The sequence below is a fragment of the Pinus tabuliformis genome, chromosome X (genome assembly GCF_031772625.1).
Source record: "Pinus tabuliformis cultivar Carrire ecotype Pingquan chromosome X, CPIR1, whole genome shotgun sequence".
NCBI classification, from domain to species: Eukaryota; Viridiplantae; Streptophyta; class Pinopsida; order Pinales; family Pinaceae; genus Pinus; species Pinus tabuliformis.
Genome location: NC_142308.1, coordinates 452,954,703 through 452,972,350, shown reverse-complemented (window position 1 = coordinate 452,972,350; position 17,648 = coordinate 452,954,703). Strand labels below are relative to the sequence as shown.

General features: G+C 29.9%; 1 protein-coding gene across 2 annotated transcripts; it reads left to right on the top strand.

Moving 5' to 3' along the window:
- Positions 1 to 6,332: 6,332 nt before the first annotated feature.
- LOC149140551 (protein VASCULATURE COMPLEXITY AND CONNECTIVITY-like) lies at positions 6,333 to 16,162 on the top strand. 2 transcript variants are annotated; one of them, XM_089449013.1, is made up of 4 exons: positions 6,333 to 6,490; positions 6,628 to 6,760; positions 7,348 to 7,553; positions 15,728 to 16,162. In XM_089449013.1, the coding sequence occupies exons 2-4, from the start codon at positions 6,665 to 6,667 to the stop codon at positions 15,948 to 15,950; spliced, it is 525 nt and encodes a 174-aa protein (XP_089305139.1). In that variant the 5' UTR covers positions 6,333 to 6,490; positions 6,628 to 6,664; the 3' UTR covers positions 15,951 to 16,162. The 2 variants fall into 2 exon arrangements, with proteins under 2 accessions (XP_089305139.1, XP_089305138.1); XM_089449012.1 differs by having other exon boundaries at positions 6,342 to 6,494.
- Positions 16,163 to 17,648: the final 1,486 nt, after the last annotated feature.

Here is a 17,648-nt window from a genome sequence, read left to right as displayed (position 1 = left end):
TTTTCCTTGGGGTCCAGTGTTTCCTCCTGTGTGAATTGGCCTCTTCACACACTCACTAACCTCTGATCTAACTGTGCAATCCTGAAGGAGATAATTCCTTCTGCATGGATGAGTTTCCTATACAGGAAAAATCCTCCAACTGATAGTACACTGTCCCATCCTCTGATCTCAACTGGGTCTCTGTCTGAACTGACATGCATGAGTTATTTATGAGAGAATATTCAGTTATCTGAAGAGCAACAACTACATGCATGTAAGAATTAACTAATTGAACTCACAATTAATTCAACAAACTATTTGAATTAATCTAACTGGACTTGACTCAGTTAACTGAGCCAACTAATTACAACTCAATATTACAACTCATCCTTATCTCTTTAATTGATGGATAAATTCCTCAATTAATGGAGAAACTGTTGCATGTCCCCACATTGACTTCATGTTTGATTTTCTACAACTAATTAACTCAAGATGAATTAATTAATTATTTTACAAACAGCTGCTAAGATCAAATTCGAATTTTACTTCTCAATTTTAGTTCAGTGACTAACTAAAATTGGAATCTATCCCAAAATGATATTTATAGCAATGCTATTTTTAGCACTTCCATTTTTCATTCCTTGTTGCTATGTCCAACACTGGTACCCGAACTACTATTTATAGCAGTGCTATTTTAGAACTTCCATTTTTAGCATTTCTTGTTGTTATTTTCAACAAATTTTTTAGATGTTTAAGGTTTCTCATTACTTCTTTATGATAAAAAAGGCCTCTCAAGCTCATTGTAACACAATTTGGTGAAGGTGCATAGCCGTCACATCTCTTCTTAGAGATAAGTTACCACCATTCGAGCTTGTTTGTTTTCATTCTTCCTGTATATGGTTCCAACAGTTTCTAGTTATTAATAAAATTCAAGTTTCGCTATATCTCTATGTTCTAGCTATAAATCTATACATCATTGCGTTCCCTTCATAAATTTGGATCACAATCCTTGCAAGAAAGCAGAGGTATTCATGAGTGATTCATGAATGCTTTTTGAATAAGGAGTGTTGAGTCCATGCATGTGAGGTATCAAAAAAAATATATGTAAATGATTAGAGGTGGCATGGAAGAAGCAAATTATGAAAAAGTAATTAGAATAGCCTTGCATGAACAACCTTAACAAAAGAAAGTTTCCCATCAATTGCATTGAAAGTTGTTGTCGAGGGCTGGAGTTCCATCATTCATGGTTCCGCCCAAGCCTATAGTTTTACGATTTAATAATTTATATATGGAAGTCCATCTATCCAGTTGAAATATGCATTCAACTATAAGAATAATCTAGACTCCAGATGGGTGGATGAATCTCGCTCTTGACACATTAGGTTCCTTGAAGAACACCAAACACCATGCCATTCATGGATCCTTGGATGGGTGTATTATTTAGTGTGGAGTGTAAGAAGATATCTCGCATAAGATCCATGCAGTACGACACCAAATTTGGAGAAGTTGTGTCAAGAGGAAAATTTATCTAGGAGTGAGAGAGTGGTATATAGTCTAGATGGAAGGTGATTACTCCTATGACCTTACGGATCCTAGATCATTGGATCCTCCATAACACATCTATGCCAATCAATCTATCTGGTCACACAGAGATTGAAAATCCTAGATTCAAGTGTATCCAAATCATTAGAGTGTGGGTCCGTGGACTTTGGAAAGCATGCCAACTAATTATATTCGGTTTGAAGTGAAGACATTTGACTATAAAAGTACTAAGTTGTAAACAAATATGAAAGTGAAAAGTTGTACGGGACTTCCAAGGATCCCAGATGATCAAATCAAGGTAAGCACTATGTGTTAAAGGAGTCAAGGTTTGAATTCTTTTCATTATGACGTAAAAGTGTTGATATGAAGGGGACCGAAAGGACTTAGCACCTTTAGGTTAAGCCCTTGGTTTTGAGCCCACAATCATATGACATAATAAGTTAAGCCTAGGTGTTAGGGGCTATATGAATTTGATGTTTTAGCATATGATTGCGCATAATTGTTTGCATTCCTTTAGAGAGTTACAAAAAGCGATAACAATGTTTTGTGTGTTGAAATAAAATTGATCCTTAGTTATGATTAAGGGATTGAATGAGCCCACACTAGAGGTTAAAGAATGAGTAGGTTTGAGATTGAGATGGCGAATTGGCCACCATGATTATGAGGTAGAAGTGATTCCCTCACTCATCAGATCCTTTGTCAAATTTTACGATATTTTTGGGTAGTATGACTTAAGATGATTAGTTTCCTTATTTTTTCAACTATATCCAAATGCAATTCCTAATGTGTTGGTTTTAAGAGTCTTAATTTTATCACAATGGCACTGGCCAAATCTTGTGATGTTTCCTTTAATAGAGGAGGAGACCTTGGAAGTTCCTATGTGGGATCCATTAAGAAACCCTTGTGACTTGACCCATCACATGCCCATCATAAATCCTACATATCCATGGATGAACTCCATTTACAATGTATTCACAAGCAGACTTCTTATCATGAGAGAGCAATTTCAGGCTAGAAACAACAACTATGAGGTCTGAGTTTGGAAGTGGAATTTTTTTATTAAGCTTTGTAACTATTAATAAGTATGTAAAATTCAATGTTGTAAACATAAATAAGATATTGAAATGATTAAAGTAGGTAGGGGTGATCTTTTTAGGTCTTATTCTTTCTTTGATTGTATATAAATTAATTGCTAATAGACATTGTAGTTGAAAATTGAGATGTTTCTAGGACATAGAAGGGATGGGTTGAGATACTAGTAAGCCAATTTTAAAGGTTAAAAGAATTTAGGCATTTGTTGATAATGTTGTCCTTTGATACTAGGTTTAGACAAATTTTATCACATGTACACCATAGAAAAATTCCATCAGATGTCTTTCCTAGTGGAGCACTGCCAATGTGGAAATAATAGTTTGTGAGTATTGAGTGTTGATCACGCACACATGTGTGCGTGTGCGTTTTCTACTTGTAATATTAATATAAAAGGGATGGAAAATCATTACTTTATCAAATTTATGATGAACTCTTTTATCTCAATATTACCATGACATTTATTTGATGTCCTTTATTGGTCACATGTAATATGTGTATATATGCATTTTACTATAATAATTATATATAAGGTCATAAGAGTTCACAACATTTATTATTTAATCAAATCGTTATGTACTCTTTTATTTCATTAACAATCATATGCTATTACTTTAATTTATTATTTTTTGAATTATCTATATACTTTTGTGCTTCAAATGTTTAAAGCAAAAAGTTGAGAAAAATATTCAAAGAGTTTTTAACTATAAATATGGTCATTGTTTATATATATATAACTCTTGAGCTTGAACATTGTTATTTTCCAAAACTCTTGGTTAAATGATGGGTGATCTTTATATTCTTCGGAATCTATAATTAAAATAGAAAAATAGATATTCAAATTTAATGAAGAGAAAACATTAGTAATAATGTGATCAAAAGACAAAAAATAATGAAAAAAACTTGTTTTTGTTAATAAAAGGTTTATCATTATGGGCCCTTAAAACATTATGATTTTACCAATCTTTTCATCATTATATATATAAAATTTAAGAGCACATAATTGATTGTCATCAATGCTATTGTACATTTAATTAATTTACAAGTAAATATTTTGTTAGAATCTAAATTTAATGAAAAGAAAGCATATGTAATAATGTGATCAAAAGACAAAAAATAATGAAAAAAACTTGTTTTTGTTAATAAAAGGTTTATCATTATGGGCCCTTAAAACATTATGATTTTACCAATCTTTTCATCATTATATATATAAAATTTAAGAGTACATAATTGATTGTCATCAATACTATTGTACATTTAATTAATTTACAAGTAAATATTTTGTTAGAATTTTTTTAGATGTAATAAGTTTAATAGAAATGGAATCTACAAATGTGGGGAAGCATCCTTTGGATTTTGCACAAGATTTCTTTTTGTTTCCAAAGAAAAATATCAAGAAGAAATACTTGAAAATTTTTTCTTAGGTTAAGGATGATGCCTAGTTTAAATCCATGAACACTAATTATGATGCCTATAATGACTAACACTATATCGACATTGAGTGCATTCCATATAAATAGCTTACTAAAAAATCAATCTTGAAAACTTTTATATATAGCTCAAAACACTCAAGCACTCCAACTATTTCATGGAACTAAAATGTTTTGAAATATCCTATCTCACCATAGTTGAAGCTAAAGTGTTTAAAACATCCTGTTTCACTTCCAAACCCTTAAGTGAGAATGAAATTTTTAATCTCAAATAATACAAATAAAATTTAAAATCATATTTAAAAAAATATAATACCTCTTAACTAAACTTATATAATTTTTTTTTCCAAATATTCATTTATATTATTTTTAAATCATATAAAATTAATTAACCCTAATTAAAATATATAATTTTAATTAATATACACAAAATGGAGTAAAGAAAAGAATACTATTTAAGGATTAGGGCCTGATGACTCAGGTGCGTGGAGCACTTAAAGTCACAAGATTAAAAAAAAAAAGGAATGGAATAAAGAAAAGACTTCTAAAGTTTTTCAGGGATAGGGAGGCTATGCATAGCTATTTCTATTCCAGCCAGAGAGATGACCTAGAGTGTAATGTGTCCTTATCCATATTGTCATCATGAATAGGCAGTTATTATTCCAAAGGGAAGACCATACGTATTTTTTAGTGAATTTATAAGAGAAATTCAAATATATTCTTATTCGTTCATAGTTATTATGAATATGCTTTGATTAAATAATAACGAAAGCATAATTTGATATTTCTATTGATAAGTTTGTTTGTTAATTAAATTTATTTGGTATAAGGGAAAAGAATGATTTGCTCAAATAATAATTATTATGTTTTTCACTCGTATTTAATTTCTATTAAATATATATTATAAAGTTATTGTTATAAAGTTATTGTTATAATAATTTTAAATTTTATTAAATAAAGTATTTTGGTAGAAATGATATGAGAGAATTTTTTGACCAACACATTTTGAACCAACAAATGTGATTTATCATCAAAATATTTTTAAATTAATATAAATATTCAAAATTATATAATTAGTATTTAAAATTTTTAATTTAACAAAAATTATATAATAGTTAGTACCTGCTGTTTAATTTAAATATAATTTAATTAAATTAAAAAATAATAAAAATAAAAATTAATAAATATGGTTAACTAATATTGTTTACATTAACATATATACTTTAACATATGTGTTTATTTATTTATTTATATATTTATGTATTTTTTTATTTTTATTTTTTATTTTTAAATTTTTTTTTATTAATATATAATTTTTTATAATTAGATTTATCAAAATATATTTTAAATATAATAATTTATTTTAAATTGAAAATATAAAAAAAAACTATAATTCATGAAAATGGAAATAATAGAATTTTTTTAATAAAAATAAAATAAAATTAAAAACAAAAAAATTAACTAATAGAAATTGAAATTGAAGTTATTAAACAATCCATAATAAGAGTTGACCAATCACTTTACAAATCAAGTATAATAATAATAATAATAACACGTTTCATAATAATTTAATTTTAAAATAAAATTTGATATTAATTTTGGTGTGGTCAAAACATGTAAGTTTTGTTGTTTTGGCCATGATTTTTTTTTTTTTTGGCAAAATCTGAATCTTTGTGATTTAAAATGGATTTTTAGCTATATTTTTTTTCAGGGGAGCCGGGCCCGCTGAAGAAGCTATATATGTCATAATACCACTGTACATAGTACATATGGCCATGGCCCAAATATACTGCTGGCGCAACCTCCGCAAGACTCAGGAGCGTGAAAACCGATCGCCCCGACCATAGCTATATATATTCAACACCATGAAAAATTTCTTAGAAACTCAAATTTGAAAAATTTACAACTCATACACCTTAATTTTTTATAATTAAAAAGATAACTTGTGACATGCTAGGATATATTCATTAACATTTTATAGCATATCATGAATATATTCATTTTCAGTGAGATACATGCACACATCACCGTGCACAAAGTAGACGTACTACAGTGCATAGTCATATATACAGAACCTTAGTACAACGGCCCATGCCCATATTACAGAGCCTTAGTATACCGCCAGCGAATGATACAAAAAATACATAGACTTTCACTCTGAGAACGTATCTTTGTTTGAAATTTCAAAATTAGTACAATGATCGGGTCTCTAAAATGGCGACAAACGGGCCCAACTGGCAATGCCCACCTCCATCAGTTGATGTGGATGTGGAGGTAAAGCGGTAAAGCTGTAAGATGAAATGACATATATGTTGATTCCAGGCAGGCGAGAGTTTGTAATAATCACAGGATAAGACAACAGAAAAATCTGTGAAATGCTGAAGTGAAACTCTGAACAAATTTGACAGTGGAATCGAACTCCAGATCAAGCATATCAGGCTCCAGGGTTTGTAAGTAAGCTGATGATAGGAAGTTGTAGGAAATTTGGTGTTCAGATTTATATTACTGAAACTCTGTCTCCGTGTATATATAGCTGTTTTTATAAATATATGGTACAGCTGGTAATCCAGGAGTATTGGTGTTATAGATTATAAAGCACATCGAGCTTGTGAGATCAGAGAAAGATGAAGTCAGCTGGAGCCCTGGTTTGCATTTTGGTGGTGATTGTGGATGTGGTGGCTGGAATTTTGGGCATACAGGGTGAAATAGCACAGAATGAGGTTACATGAATTTATTCATTCTTCTTTCAAAATTTTGTGGGGAAATTTAGGATTCTTTTCTAGTTTTATAGATGGTATTTGAGATACTTTCCCACATGTATAACTGAAAAAAATGTTTGGTAATCAATGCAAATGAAGAAGATTTTTTTCTTTGATTTCTGTTTTCCTATTTATATTAATTTATTTTTGTTAATATTTAGAATATTGGTTTTCCAATATTTCAAACCCATTAATGTGATTTGTCACTAAACTTGTATAATAGTCATTGAACTTATATCTATTATAGATTTAGGTATAGAAGGGATATAGAGAAAATCTGTCTAGATGTCATGTAATTTGTAATGTAATTTGCAATCCATATACTGATATCCATTATTAACCATATAATTTAAGTAATAGACATTTTTGTCCTTTCTTGCCATCAAATTTACTTAAAATTCGAGAAAAATAACATAAAATTAAAAATATATGACCCTTCGACTAAATAAAATTAATTTATAACAACTAAATTTGTACATTTTAAGGATGGGGGCATGGCTTCATTATGCAATTGCTTTTGAAGGAATTTGTTTCATGTATGTATGCAGGTAAGAGGCTATAGATATCTGGTATTTGAGTGCAGGGAACCCAGTCCTTCTGCCTTCAGACTGGGGTTAGCAGCGGCCTGTCTTCTGTTGATTGCTCACTTCATAGCAAATGTAGGTGGGGGTTGCATCTTCTTTGCCAGTAGAGATGAGATGCAGCAGTCACCTCTCAACAAGCAAGTTGCTGTAGTTTGTCTCCTATTTTCCTGGTAAGTGACTGAAGGCCTTTCTCTGTGTGCATCAGCAAATTATTGACAGTGGGCATGGCATACATGATGTTTTAGGCCCACCATGTTTGCTATTTCTATAGATTTGGCCTTGCCTGTTACTGTCTACTAATTGCAATTACAGGTAGACATACTAATCTCTACCAAGTTTGTAGCTTTTAAGTTAGTTCTTGAGCTCAAAATATTTTTTCCAGGTCTGTAACTACCGGGATTACATAAATTTCCTAAGTTATTAATATATAACAGAAGTATGGAATAATAATGATTGGAATATTAATATATAACCGAAGTATGGAATAATAATGATGGGAAGACAAAGGGTTCTCGCCACAATGAGAAAATCAATAATGGTCTTATACACTTAAAAATTTGTTTTAAAAAATATATTAATTAATAAGTAATTAATTTTATTTATTTATAAAATTTAATATATAATAATATTTTTTTGTAAGTTTGATAAGGCTCTTTTATTTGTTTATATGACCATTATTCATTCTAGTGTGGGGAAGGTAGCACAAGTTTAGAATCCAAGATTTTTGGTTCAGTAAAATTTCATTCCACAACTATTGCCAATTAAGCTACCCAAAATTGACAATATACAATAATATTAAAAATATTGAAATGAGTCTTTTTTTTTAAACTAACACATTTTTATATTTATATATCATATTTATATATATATATATATATATATATATATATATAATTGAAGTAAACATTTATTAAAATAAACATAAATTATATTTAAAACTTTAATGTAAAATTTAAAATGAAAATGGTTTAAAAAATAGTTTAATAGTCATGATTAACATTATTGAATATTTAAGTCAATTGGGTAGTTTATTTGATAAAGCAAGTCATATTTTGTAAAATATTATGAGTTTTTTAGTTTGATGTTTGGATTTACCAGCTCACTGTGAATGTTTATTATAAATTATGAAGAAATATTTATTAATTTAATTTGGATGGGTATTCAAAATGATTTAAAAGAAGAAATAAATCTATTGAGTAGTTATTCTATTTAGTTAGGAAGAAATCTTTGTTAATTTAATTTGTATTAGGTTTTGAAGGTTAGCAAAATTAAAAGATTAAAGAAAATTATTAACTATGAACAATTATGGTTATCCATACTCAATTATATATTGATCATGATAAATTCTTTTTGATTATAATTTGAATATATTTGGTCATAGTCAATTATGGTTTACTAATACTTTCTATATAGACGAACCACTAATACAACCATATTAATAAATGTTATTAATATAAATTAATAATCATTTTTCATCTTTTATATAATTGAGTATAATTATACTAATTTGTAGTGAGATTTGAAAATAAACAAAATTAAAAAATAAAAAAATTATTATCTTTTATATAGTTGCCTATGATTATGCTACTTTGTACGAGGTTTTGAGAATAAGCTCCGTTTAAAAATAAGAAAAACAACCGAGGAGTTTCTGAAATATTCCATTTCAAGAGGAGTTTCCAGCTGATTTATTCATTCACTTCAAGATTACCCCTGATTGTATAATTTGTACCGGGCATTGAAAATGAGAAAAGTTAAACTATCTGAGAAAACTATTGTGTCATTTCTGAAATATTCTCTATTCATTTACGCTTCAAGATTACTCCTGATTGTGTAATTTGTACCGGGCAGTGAAAATGAGAAAAGTTAAAATATCAGAGAAAACTATTGGGTCATTTCTGAAATATTCTCTCCATTTAGTGTCTAGCTGATTTCTCCATTTAGACTTCAACATTACTTCTTCTCATTGTATATAATGAACTAAGTATAGTGAGTTATATTCTTGGTCTTGATGCTTATGATTATAGTTATAGTTAGAGCTACAGCTCTTCATAAGTTATATTGTTCCTTATGATGCCCATGATTGTATTTATTGCTGGATTGGTGATGTCCATAATTATATTTATATTTATTGCTGGATGGTTGATCATGATGCCTATAAAATCAACAATTGTGTATTATCTATGAGCAAAGTTGTTAGAAAGTTTGAGAAATTGTGCATTCGAAATACTCTATATGGTATATACTATATTATACATAAAGAAATACTCTATATGGTATATTATAGATAAAAGAGTTGTTGAAAGTTTTAGAAATTATGCATATGTTGATCATGTGGGATTGCCCGAATGTTTAGAAGGAGGGAAAATTTTTGGATGCTATATATATATATTTTAAAGGAAATGAAAGGAATTTGAATTTTTGTATTATTGTTGTTTAATTTAACAAAATTCAATGTATTTTCAACTATAAATTCTTATTCATTTAACTAGAGGAGGTCCCACACGTGTATGATTTTATTGACCAAACATGTTTACTAAGTTTTATATATATATATATATATATAATTAATAGTATGAAAGTATGAGAGCGGATAATGGTTACAAAATGTAATGATTATAAATAATATTTTAATTATGATTAGATTTTATTTTTGTAAATTGTATTTTTTCAATTATAATTAAAAATAGTATGGAGAAAATGTTTTTTTTTAAGCAAAGAGTTTTTATTAAGTCAAAATATTACATATATCTCAAAATTTTATTGGCCTCATTCTTACTAGATTTATTGGCTAGTATATGGATACCCAAACACAAAACGAACTGCTAGAATAACGTAAATAACCAAAACTAAAAAGACAAGTAATACCAAAAGATTTTCAGGACCAGAATACAACCGAGCACTATTAAAAATTAGAAAAATTGACTGGAGATGGATGGTCTGGTCTCAAGCTAGGTGAAGAAGGAGGTTTGAAGTCACAATGGGCATGCTTCTCCATATGGGCCATACCGCTATCTAGCCGATCCAACTTCCTTTGAATGCACGTATGACCCCTCAATAGGATGGCCAATGGATCATGCATATGCCCCTAGTTGCGCTGGAGATTATTCATGAAGCTTATAATTCCATTGTGGTCACCATGTCAACCCTGGCTGAGTTGGTCCAGATTAATAGTGATTAGTCACCATGCACATCTAACATCATTCGGGAGAGGGGGATGCCCTATGGTGCTAAGTGGATGAGCAAGAACATGGTCCATGGCCTCTTCCTGGCCGGGGTCGTGCTTCTCATGCCCCCCATGTTGCACCATTTCAACCGAACCCCTTCTCACTCTTCCACGTTTTCGCAGCATGGCCAATTTGTCAGCTTCAGAGCTAAAAATAGTGTGCCTCCAACTAGCTATGCACCTCGTAAATGAGTCAAGCACCAAAGCGTCACTGAAACTTCAACACAGGTGGTGGTTCCAACCACTAGATAATGAACCAAATTCCACTATGGCCTCTTAGCAACTTTTATAAGGTCCCAGGGGAGCCCCACTATGGCCATACCTGCTAATGATAGTCAATGAGGAGGCCATATGAGACCTGAGGTTATAGTGTAAAATCAAGAGCCTCGGGTGTTTAACTCCCTTTTCATAGTTATTAGTACTACACCAAAGAGAAATATCATGCAAAAAACCTCTAAGATGATATAAAGGGACGATAAAAAATCTTGAGATTGGCTAAATGAGCTCAAGACTAGGTTAACAAAATTAACAATTCCCACATCCTCCACCAAGAAGTGCATGTAAACCACACGAACAAGGCTCGAAGGGCTCACTCAACTTGCTAAGAGAATGTCCTAGCACAAGTCTCTCTAGCCAAACCCCTTAACCCTCCAACAAGGTAACAAACCCCACTCAACCCAAAACTGACATAGTGAAATGAAACTAATAGAAATATCAGTACCTAGAGACTGATACTTCCATAAATTCACCTTACAACCTAGCCCTCCAAGAATAGAACAAACAAATAGAGGATAAAACAACAAAACCATACCTTATTCTAGGCCTAGAATTTCCAAGACGAATTCTGGACCTAATCCAGCACACCGACAACATAAACCAACTTCACATAATTACTTGTCCCTCCATGAGACCCATGACAACTGCTCCATATACTTGGATCCTAGCTTAATTTTCACAGATTTGATAAACCACCATTTGTATTGCCCCAAACATGATAGATATCTCCCCTAACATACGTTCTCAAAATGAGCAGACTACCAACCCAGTTCCCATCACCTTCCTTCTTGATAACAATAGGTCGAGTATGCAGTCTCACCCATCTCATACCAGATTCATCCAACCATGATCAATAGACCACCCTCACGGCAAGCAACTTTGCCTCAGCCATAAAACCCAACATCGAGTCCATTAAATAACTAGAACCCAACTATATCAACAGCATTATCCTTCACATATGACTACATGATTATAGTGTGCCATGCCACCCCCTCTTAAATAACGAGGATTGGTGTAGTGGCGAGAATTCACTCCCATCCCCACATTCCAACACTCATAAGGGGTAGTATGAAGAAAATGTTATTCTTTAAATTATTCATATAAAATATAGTTATAATTTTGTATAATTGTTTAATTTAGGATAGAGATATCAAAAAACTCTTGAAAAGATTAAGAAAATTTAAAATGAATTTTATTAAAAAAAAATAATAATTAAAAATTGTTTTTAATTAAAAAAAAAATTCAACAATTAAAATAAAAGATATGAATAAACATATTCACTACACGAAATATTACATTTGTAAGCAAAAGCAAGGTTTCATGTTGTGACCCAGATGAGATAGATTAAATAATAGTAAATTGAATAAGATTTTTAAGATAAATCATTAACCATTAGATATTTATATTGCTTGAGTGGGCATAATGGTTAAGAGCATGTGTCTCTTCCTAAGAGGTCACACGTTCAAAACCAAATGAGGGTAGAGTATGTATACATTCGTAGACTTATTACATTATAAGTTTAAAAGACTTGGATTTAATGGTGGAGAGTGAGGAGTTTTCCACAATTGAGCAAGGCCTTAATTCTCATGAAGAGGATAGTGATTTAGTATACAAATATACACTTTTATAGAAATTTATTAAATCATTCAAAAATATATATTTAATGAAAAATGATACAAGAAAAAGTGAAGATGGATCTATGCTGGTTCTTTCGACGCATTTCAGTCTTTGTATGTACTATGTATCAACTCCATGTTGAACATGAAGGAATTACACATATTCTTCATTTGGGGAAACACACTAATAAAGTGCTTTAACCATAATAAATATTTTATTTTCAATTGCTTTATATAAGGGATACATAGCATTGAAATATTTGGCTCCACATAGGCATAGAAATAGGTTATATATTATACATATTATATGTGCATTGAAATGTACTTTTTTTATAAATATATATTTAAACACATGTTTCCCTTATAGTGAAAAGTATATATCTTTATATATGTATTTGATATTGCACTATCTATATATTTATATAGTTGATATTGAAATATTTTACTTAATATTTATATTGAAATAATTTATTTATATTTTAGAATTGAATATATTTTTTTAAATAATTGTTTCTTATTCCATATTATAAATGGAATGAATTTCACATCACATATATATATATATATTAAAGTGGGTATTGAAATATTTTATTTATGATTTATTTTAATGATATTGAAATAAATTTTTAACATAAATATTTAAATGTTTTATTAAAACTTTGTACTAATTTATATTTATTTTTGTTTTTACTATAATTTAAATATTTTTATTATTTATTATATAATCCTCCACGTAATATTTGTACTGGGCAAATTCAACCAAAAAGATAAATTGAACCTGTGACTTTTTAATAATAAAGATGCTTTAATTTGACTAATTAAACTAATTTCAAGGATGAAAATTAATTAATTCAATAAAAAAATTTAAAATTAGAATATATTATAAAAAATAAAAATAATAATTTTAAAAAATTAATATATATTATAAAAAATAAAAAATATTAATTTTTAAATTTTATTTGAAAAGAATAGTATCTTTAATATTGTATATTAAAGATTTCTACAAAATGCATATAAATGTAAAGTAAATTACGTGGCATAGGATGATGATCCAATTGACTAGCCAACAAATGTGCATTTAAGCTATTAATTGGAAAAATTTTAATAATAATTTTATGTAGGATGATTAATTAATTTTCTCTTTTAGTGTTATGAGTTTTAGTATGAGTTTCTTCCAAATTTATTATATATAAATAATAAGTTTTTAATAAAATAATAATAATTATATATATATATATATATATATAATATTATTGGTAATTAAAAGATTTATCTTTATTTTTATGATTTAATATAATTTGGAATATTAAGTTGTTTTTTCGTGAAGTTTGACAAGAGTATGAATTGAAGTGGGTGAGAAGAAATAATATTCTATTGTACCAGTCACTCAATAGCGTTGCACACTTTTTTATTGTTATTATTTATTATGTATAAATATTTGTATTTCAGTGATCAAAATATAAGGAGATCATACTTAACTTAGGCCATTTTAATTTGTATATCTCATGGGGGATTATCTATATATATTATGATAACTAATTTAAATATTTCATAAATAATATGTAAAATTGATTTTTGAAAAATAAATGTATGTTAATATTCTTCTTTTTTCCTTTTTTATAAAGAAATCTGTTTTTTTGTAAACCTCAAAGCTAGATTGAAGTTATTGTCTCGGATATAGTCACTTAAGGGTTCACAAGGTTCGAAGTCAATACAACAATATTCATAGGCCCAAAGGCATTACAACAAAGCATAGTCTAAAAAAGTGATGATTGCACCTAGAAAATAATGGTTTTTCAACAAAGCATAGTCTCCTCGAAAATAATGGTTTTTCAACAAAGCATAGTCTAAAGAAGTGATGATTGCACCTCGAAAATAATGGTTTTTCTAGCAAGATCTTGATAAAGTCTAGCAGAATTTTTTGGAAATCCAGGGTACCCTACCAAGTTTTAGAATTTTAGGTGCTCTAGGGTTATTGAAAGTGTTGAATCATTTTCACTATTAAAAAAATGATTTTAAGACTCAAATTTTAGATTTTTTGAAAAAAAAATTAATGAATTCCAACAAGAAAAACACTATCCTTGTAAAATTGTCAGCTATTACCAGACCATCTGCGAGACAAACCCATATTCATAGAGACATTAGAGTTCATGATGTCATTAACAAACAAATAAACTTAAGTAAAGAAAATAACCATCATTCGACCCAACCACTCAAAATAACCCCAATTAACCACATCAATATTAAAAATAATATTTTGTTCAATGTAAATTAAACTTGTATCAATCACTCGGCAAAACATTAAAATTATAAGTTGCAACTAATCATTATACATTCCATTTTTGTAACAGTAAACTTCCTTAGTTCACACTGATTTCATTAATTTTCTTTGATCGCTTTGCCTCATATCATGGAAGTCCAGACTTACCTGACGTAATGCAAGTTCTGGAATCATATGAACTCCCTTCCCCATAGAGATCAAATTTCTTTGACCAGTTTCCCTTATCACATGGAAGTCCTGACTTAATGCAAGTCATGGATCATATGAACTCCTCTTCCCTGAGCGAGTATATTTGCACCTCGCTAACTGTATCTGTGTAAGTGCAAAACGTGTTGATTGAAGAATTTTTTTTTGGAATATCTCGAAATGTGATGTTGGTTGATTTTTTTTTGGGGAGTATTTCACAATATTCAAGAGAATAGTTTCTTAAAGTCAATTTTTAATCCAAACATTTTACAGTCGGAGGGGCAAATATACTTGTTCAGAGAAGTTCGACCAGTTCGATTTAAAAGACAATTTTCTTGTTCATCAAATTTCAAGATATTTTTGGGCAAATATACTTGTTCAGAGAAGTTCGACCAGTTCGATTTAAAAGACAATTTTCTTGTTCATCAAATTTCAAAATATTCCAGAAATTTATGATGTATAATCAGATTTCAAGATATTTAAAAATTTACCATTCACTCAAGTATCTAGATGTATAGCCCACTAGCAGATATTTCAGTAACCTGAAAACTTGTGCACTGTACCTGACTGTATTCAAGGAATGAAGCAGAGATTACAGTGAGGATGTTACAGATCTCCTACTGTTAAACTGGACTGGACAGTAAATACAGCTCGCTGTTCTCCTACAATAATATTATATATCACAAACATTTTGATAAATGGAGAGAATTAGAATGTAGATTCAACAAAGTGGTTAATAATGATAAAATTTGGTTGGAGCAGGACGCTTCTAATAGTGGGATTCGGTCTACTGGTACTGGGAGCAATGTACAACTCAAGAACCAGGGCATCCTGCAGCATTACTCGTCACAACTTTCTGGCAATCGGAGGCATTGTGTGTTTTATTCACGCGGCTTCAGGTGTGGCGTATTACGTGGCTGCCACAGCCATAACATCAGAAGAGAAGCGCGCTGATATGGAAGGCGTGGCCATGGAAAATAGATGAAATAATACTGTTCTTATTGTCCAAATTAACTCATCTCTGTCACACCAAAGTGCCCAACCAAAGAATGTGTAATTTAAGTTGTTATCAATTGGAGAAATGCAAAGCTCCATGTACAGAGAGAAAACATGATACTAGTTTTGAGCTGATTAAAGAAGATATTTAAACAAGCAAGTTCATAATGTATCTATAATTGTTTTAAGTTTATCTTTTCATTTCAAAGCACTGATACTGTGGTTTGGTTTGACTGCTGTTATAAGCCAGTAATTATCTAATAAACAGAGGTTCAATGTTATTAGAAAATTTAAACAAAATTATCACCAATTTTTTCATAAACCAAGTTTATCGGCTTGTTCATACGAGATGATGATGGCAAGAAAAATATAGTAAACCAGCATTTCACAACACTGTTGTGTCGCCACATTAAGATAACTTTTTCCGTTCCTCTTTTAGATATTTGATTGTGCTACCTCAGTTCTGGTAGATCAGACTTTCTCCTGGGTTTTCAAATGTTAGATGCATTTATGGATAGTCTATTATGGTTTTCACTATGATCTATTTGATATTCCAAGTATTGGTTTGATAGTTATATGTGCTATAATTTTTTGAGTCAGTTATGAAACTGGTAAACTGCGTCAGTTATGAAACTGGTAAACTGCGAGATGAGATCCAATAATATTTATAATTTTATTAATTGTCTTGTTGTATCATGACATATTTTTTTCTTTAAAAATCTCATACTACTGGGAAACGGGTAAGGAAGCATTTTCCTTATCTTAATTATAGTTAAGATTTTCTATTTAGCTTATTTCACTCTATTTGATGTATAAAAAACTTATTTACTTTTATGTTTGAAATGTCAAATGTCACCATAAATGTTTAATTGAGAAAACACAAGTTAATAAAGCCAAAAAAATGTTTAACAAGTCAAATGCCACCATAAATATCTAAAAAAGCAAATCCAAAAATAATAAAGCTTGAGTTATGCCACCTTGTTATGAGACTTGTCTATAAATATCTAAAGAAATTGAGAGTTGTTAAGTGAAATGAACACATAAAGGAAGAAAAAAAAAATAGATAATAAAAAGTAATCCCCATGAAAAGTAACTTAAAGCTCACTGTTAAAGGGTTTTATATACAAAATCCCAGCCCTTATCTATATTATATGACTATAAGGATCATCACATGGAGTTTTTCATTCCCCAATCACCTACCTTTTACATAGAAACTTAGAAAATACTCTTTGTTATAGGACTTCTCACATCTATAAGGGTTAATATTGCTCCGCATGGTAAAAATTAGGAAAATTCTAAAACTACTCTTTATTTTGTTGTGTTAATAGAGATCACTAAGTGTGCACCACCTAATGTCTCATAGAAGTTGAACCCACCATTACAAGTGAGTACCTCACATTATAATTGGTGAACCTTGCTCCAAGGTTTGTGTCACTGCATTGGGATCTATGATATTACCTTGAGGTATGTGTACATGTGTTTGAGCATATCTATCGGCCTTGGGATTTATGTAATTTATTTGGGATATGTGTATTTCATTCAGATACATGTCATTGCATTAGGATCCATGATAGTGCGTTGAGTGATGACAAGGATGTCACATCATCATAGCTACCACATGGACCACTCCGATGTGGCTCCCCTGTCAAGTTGGATGTCTTCACTCATATGCATACTTGATTACTAC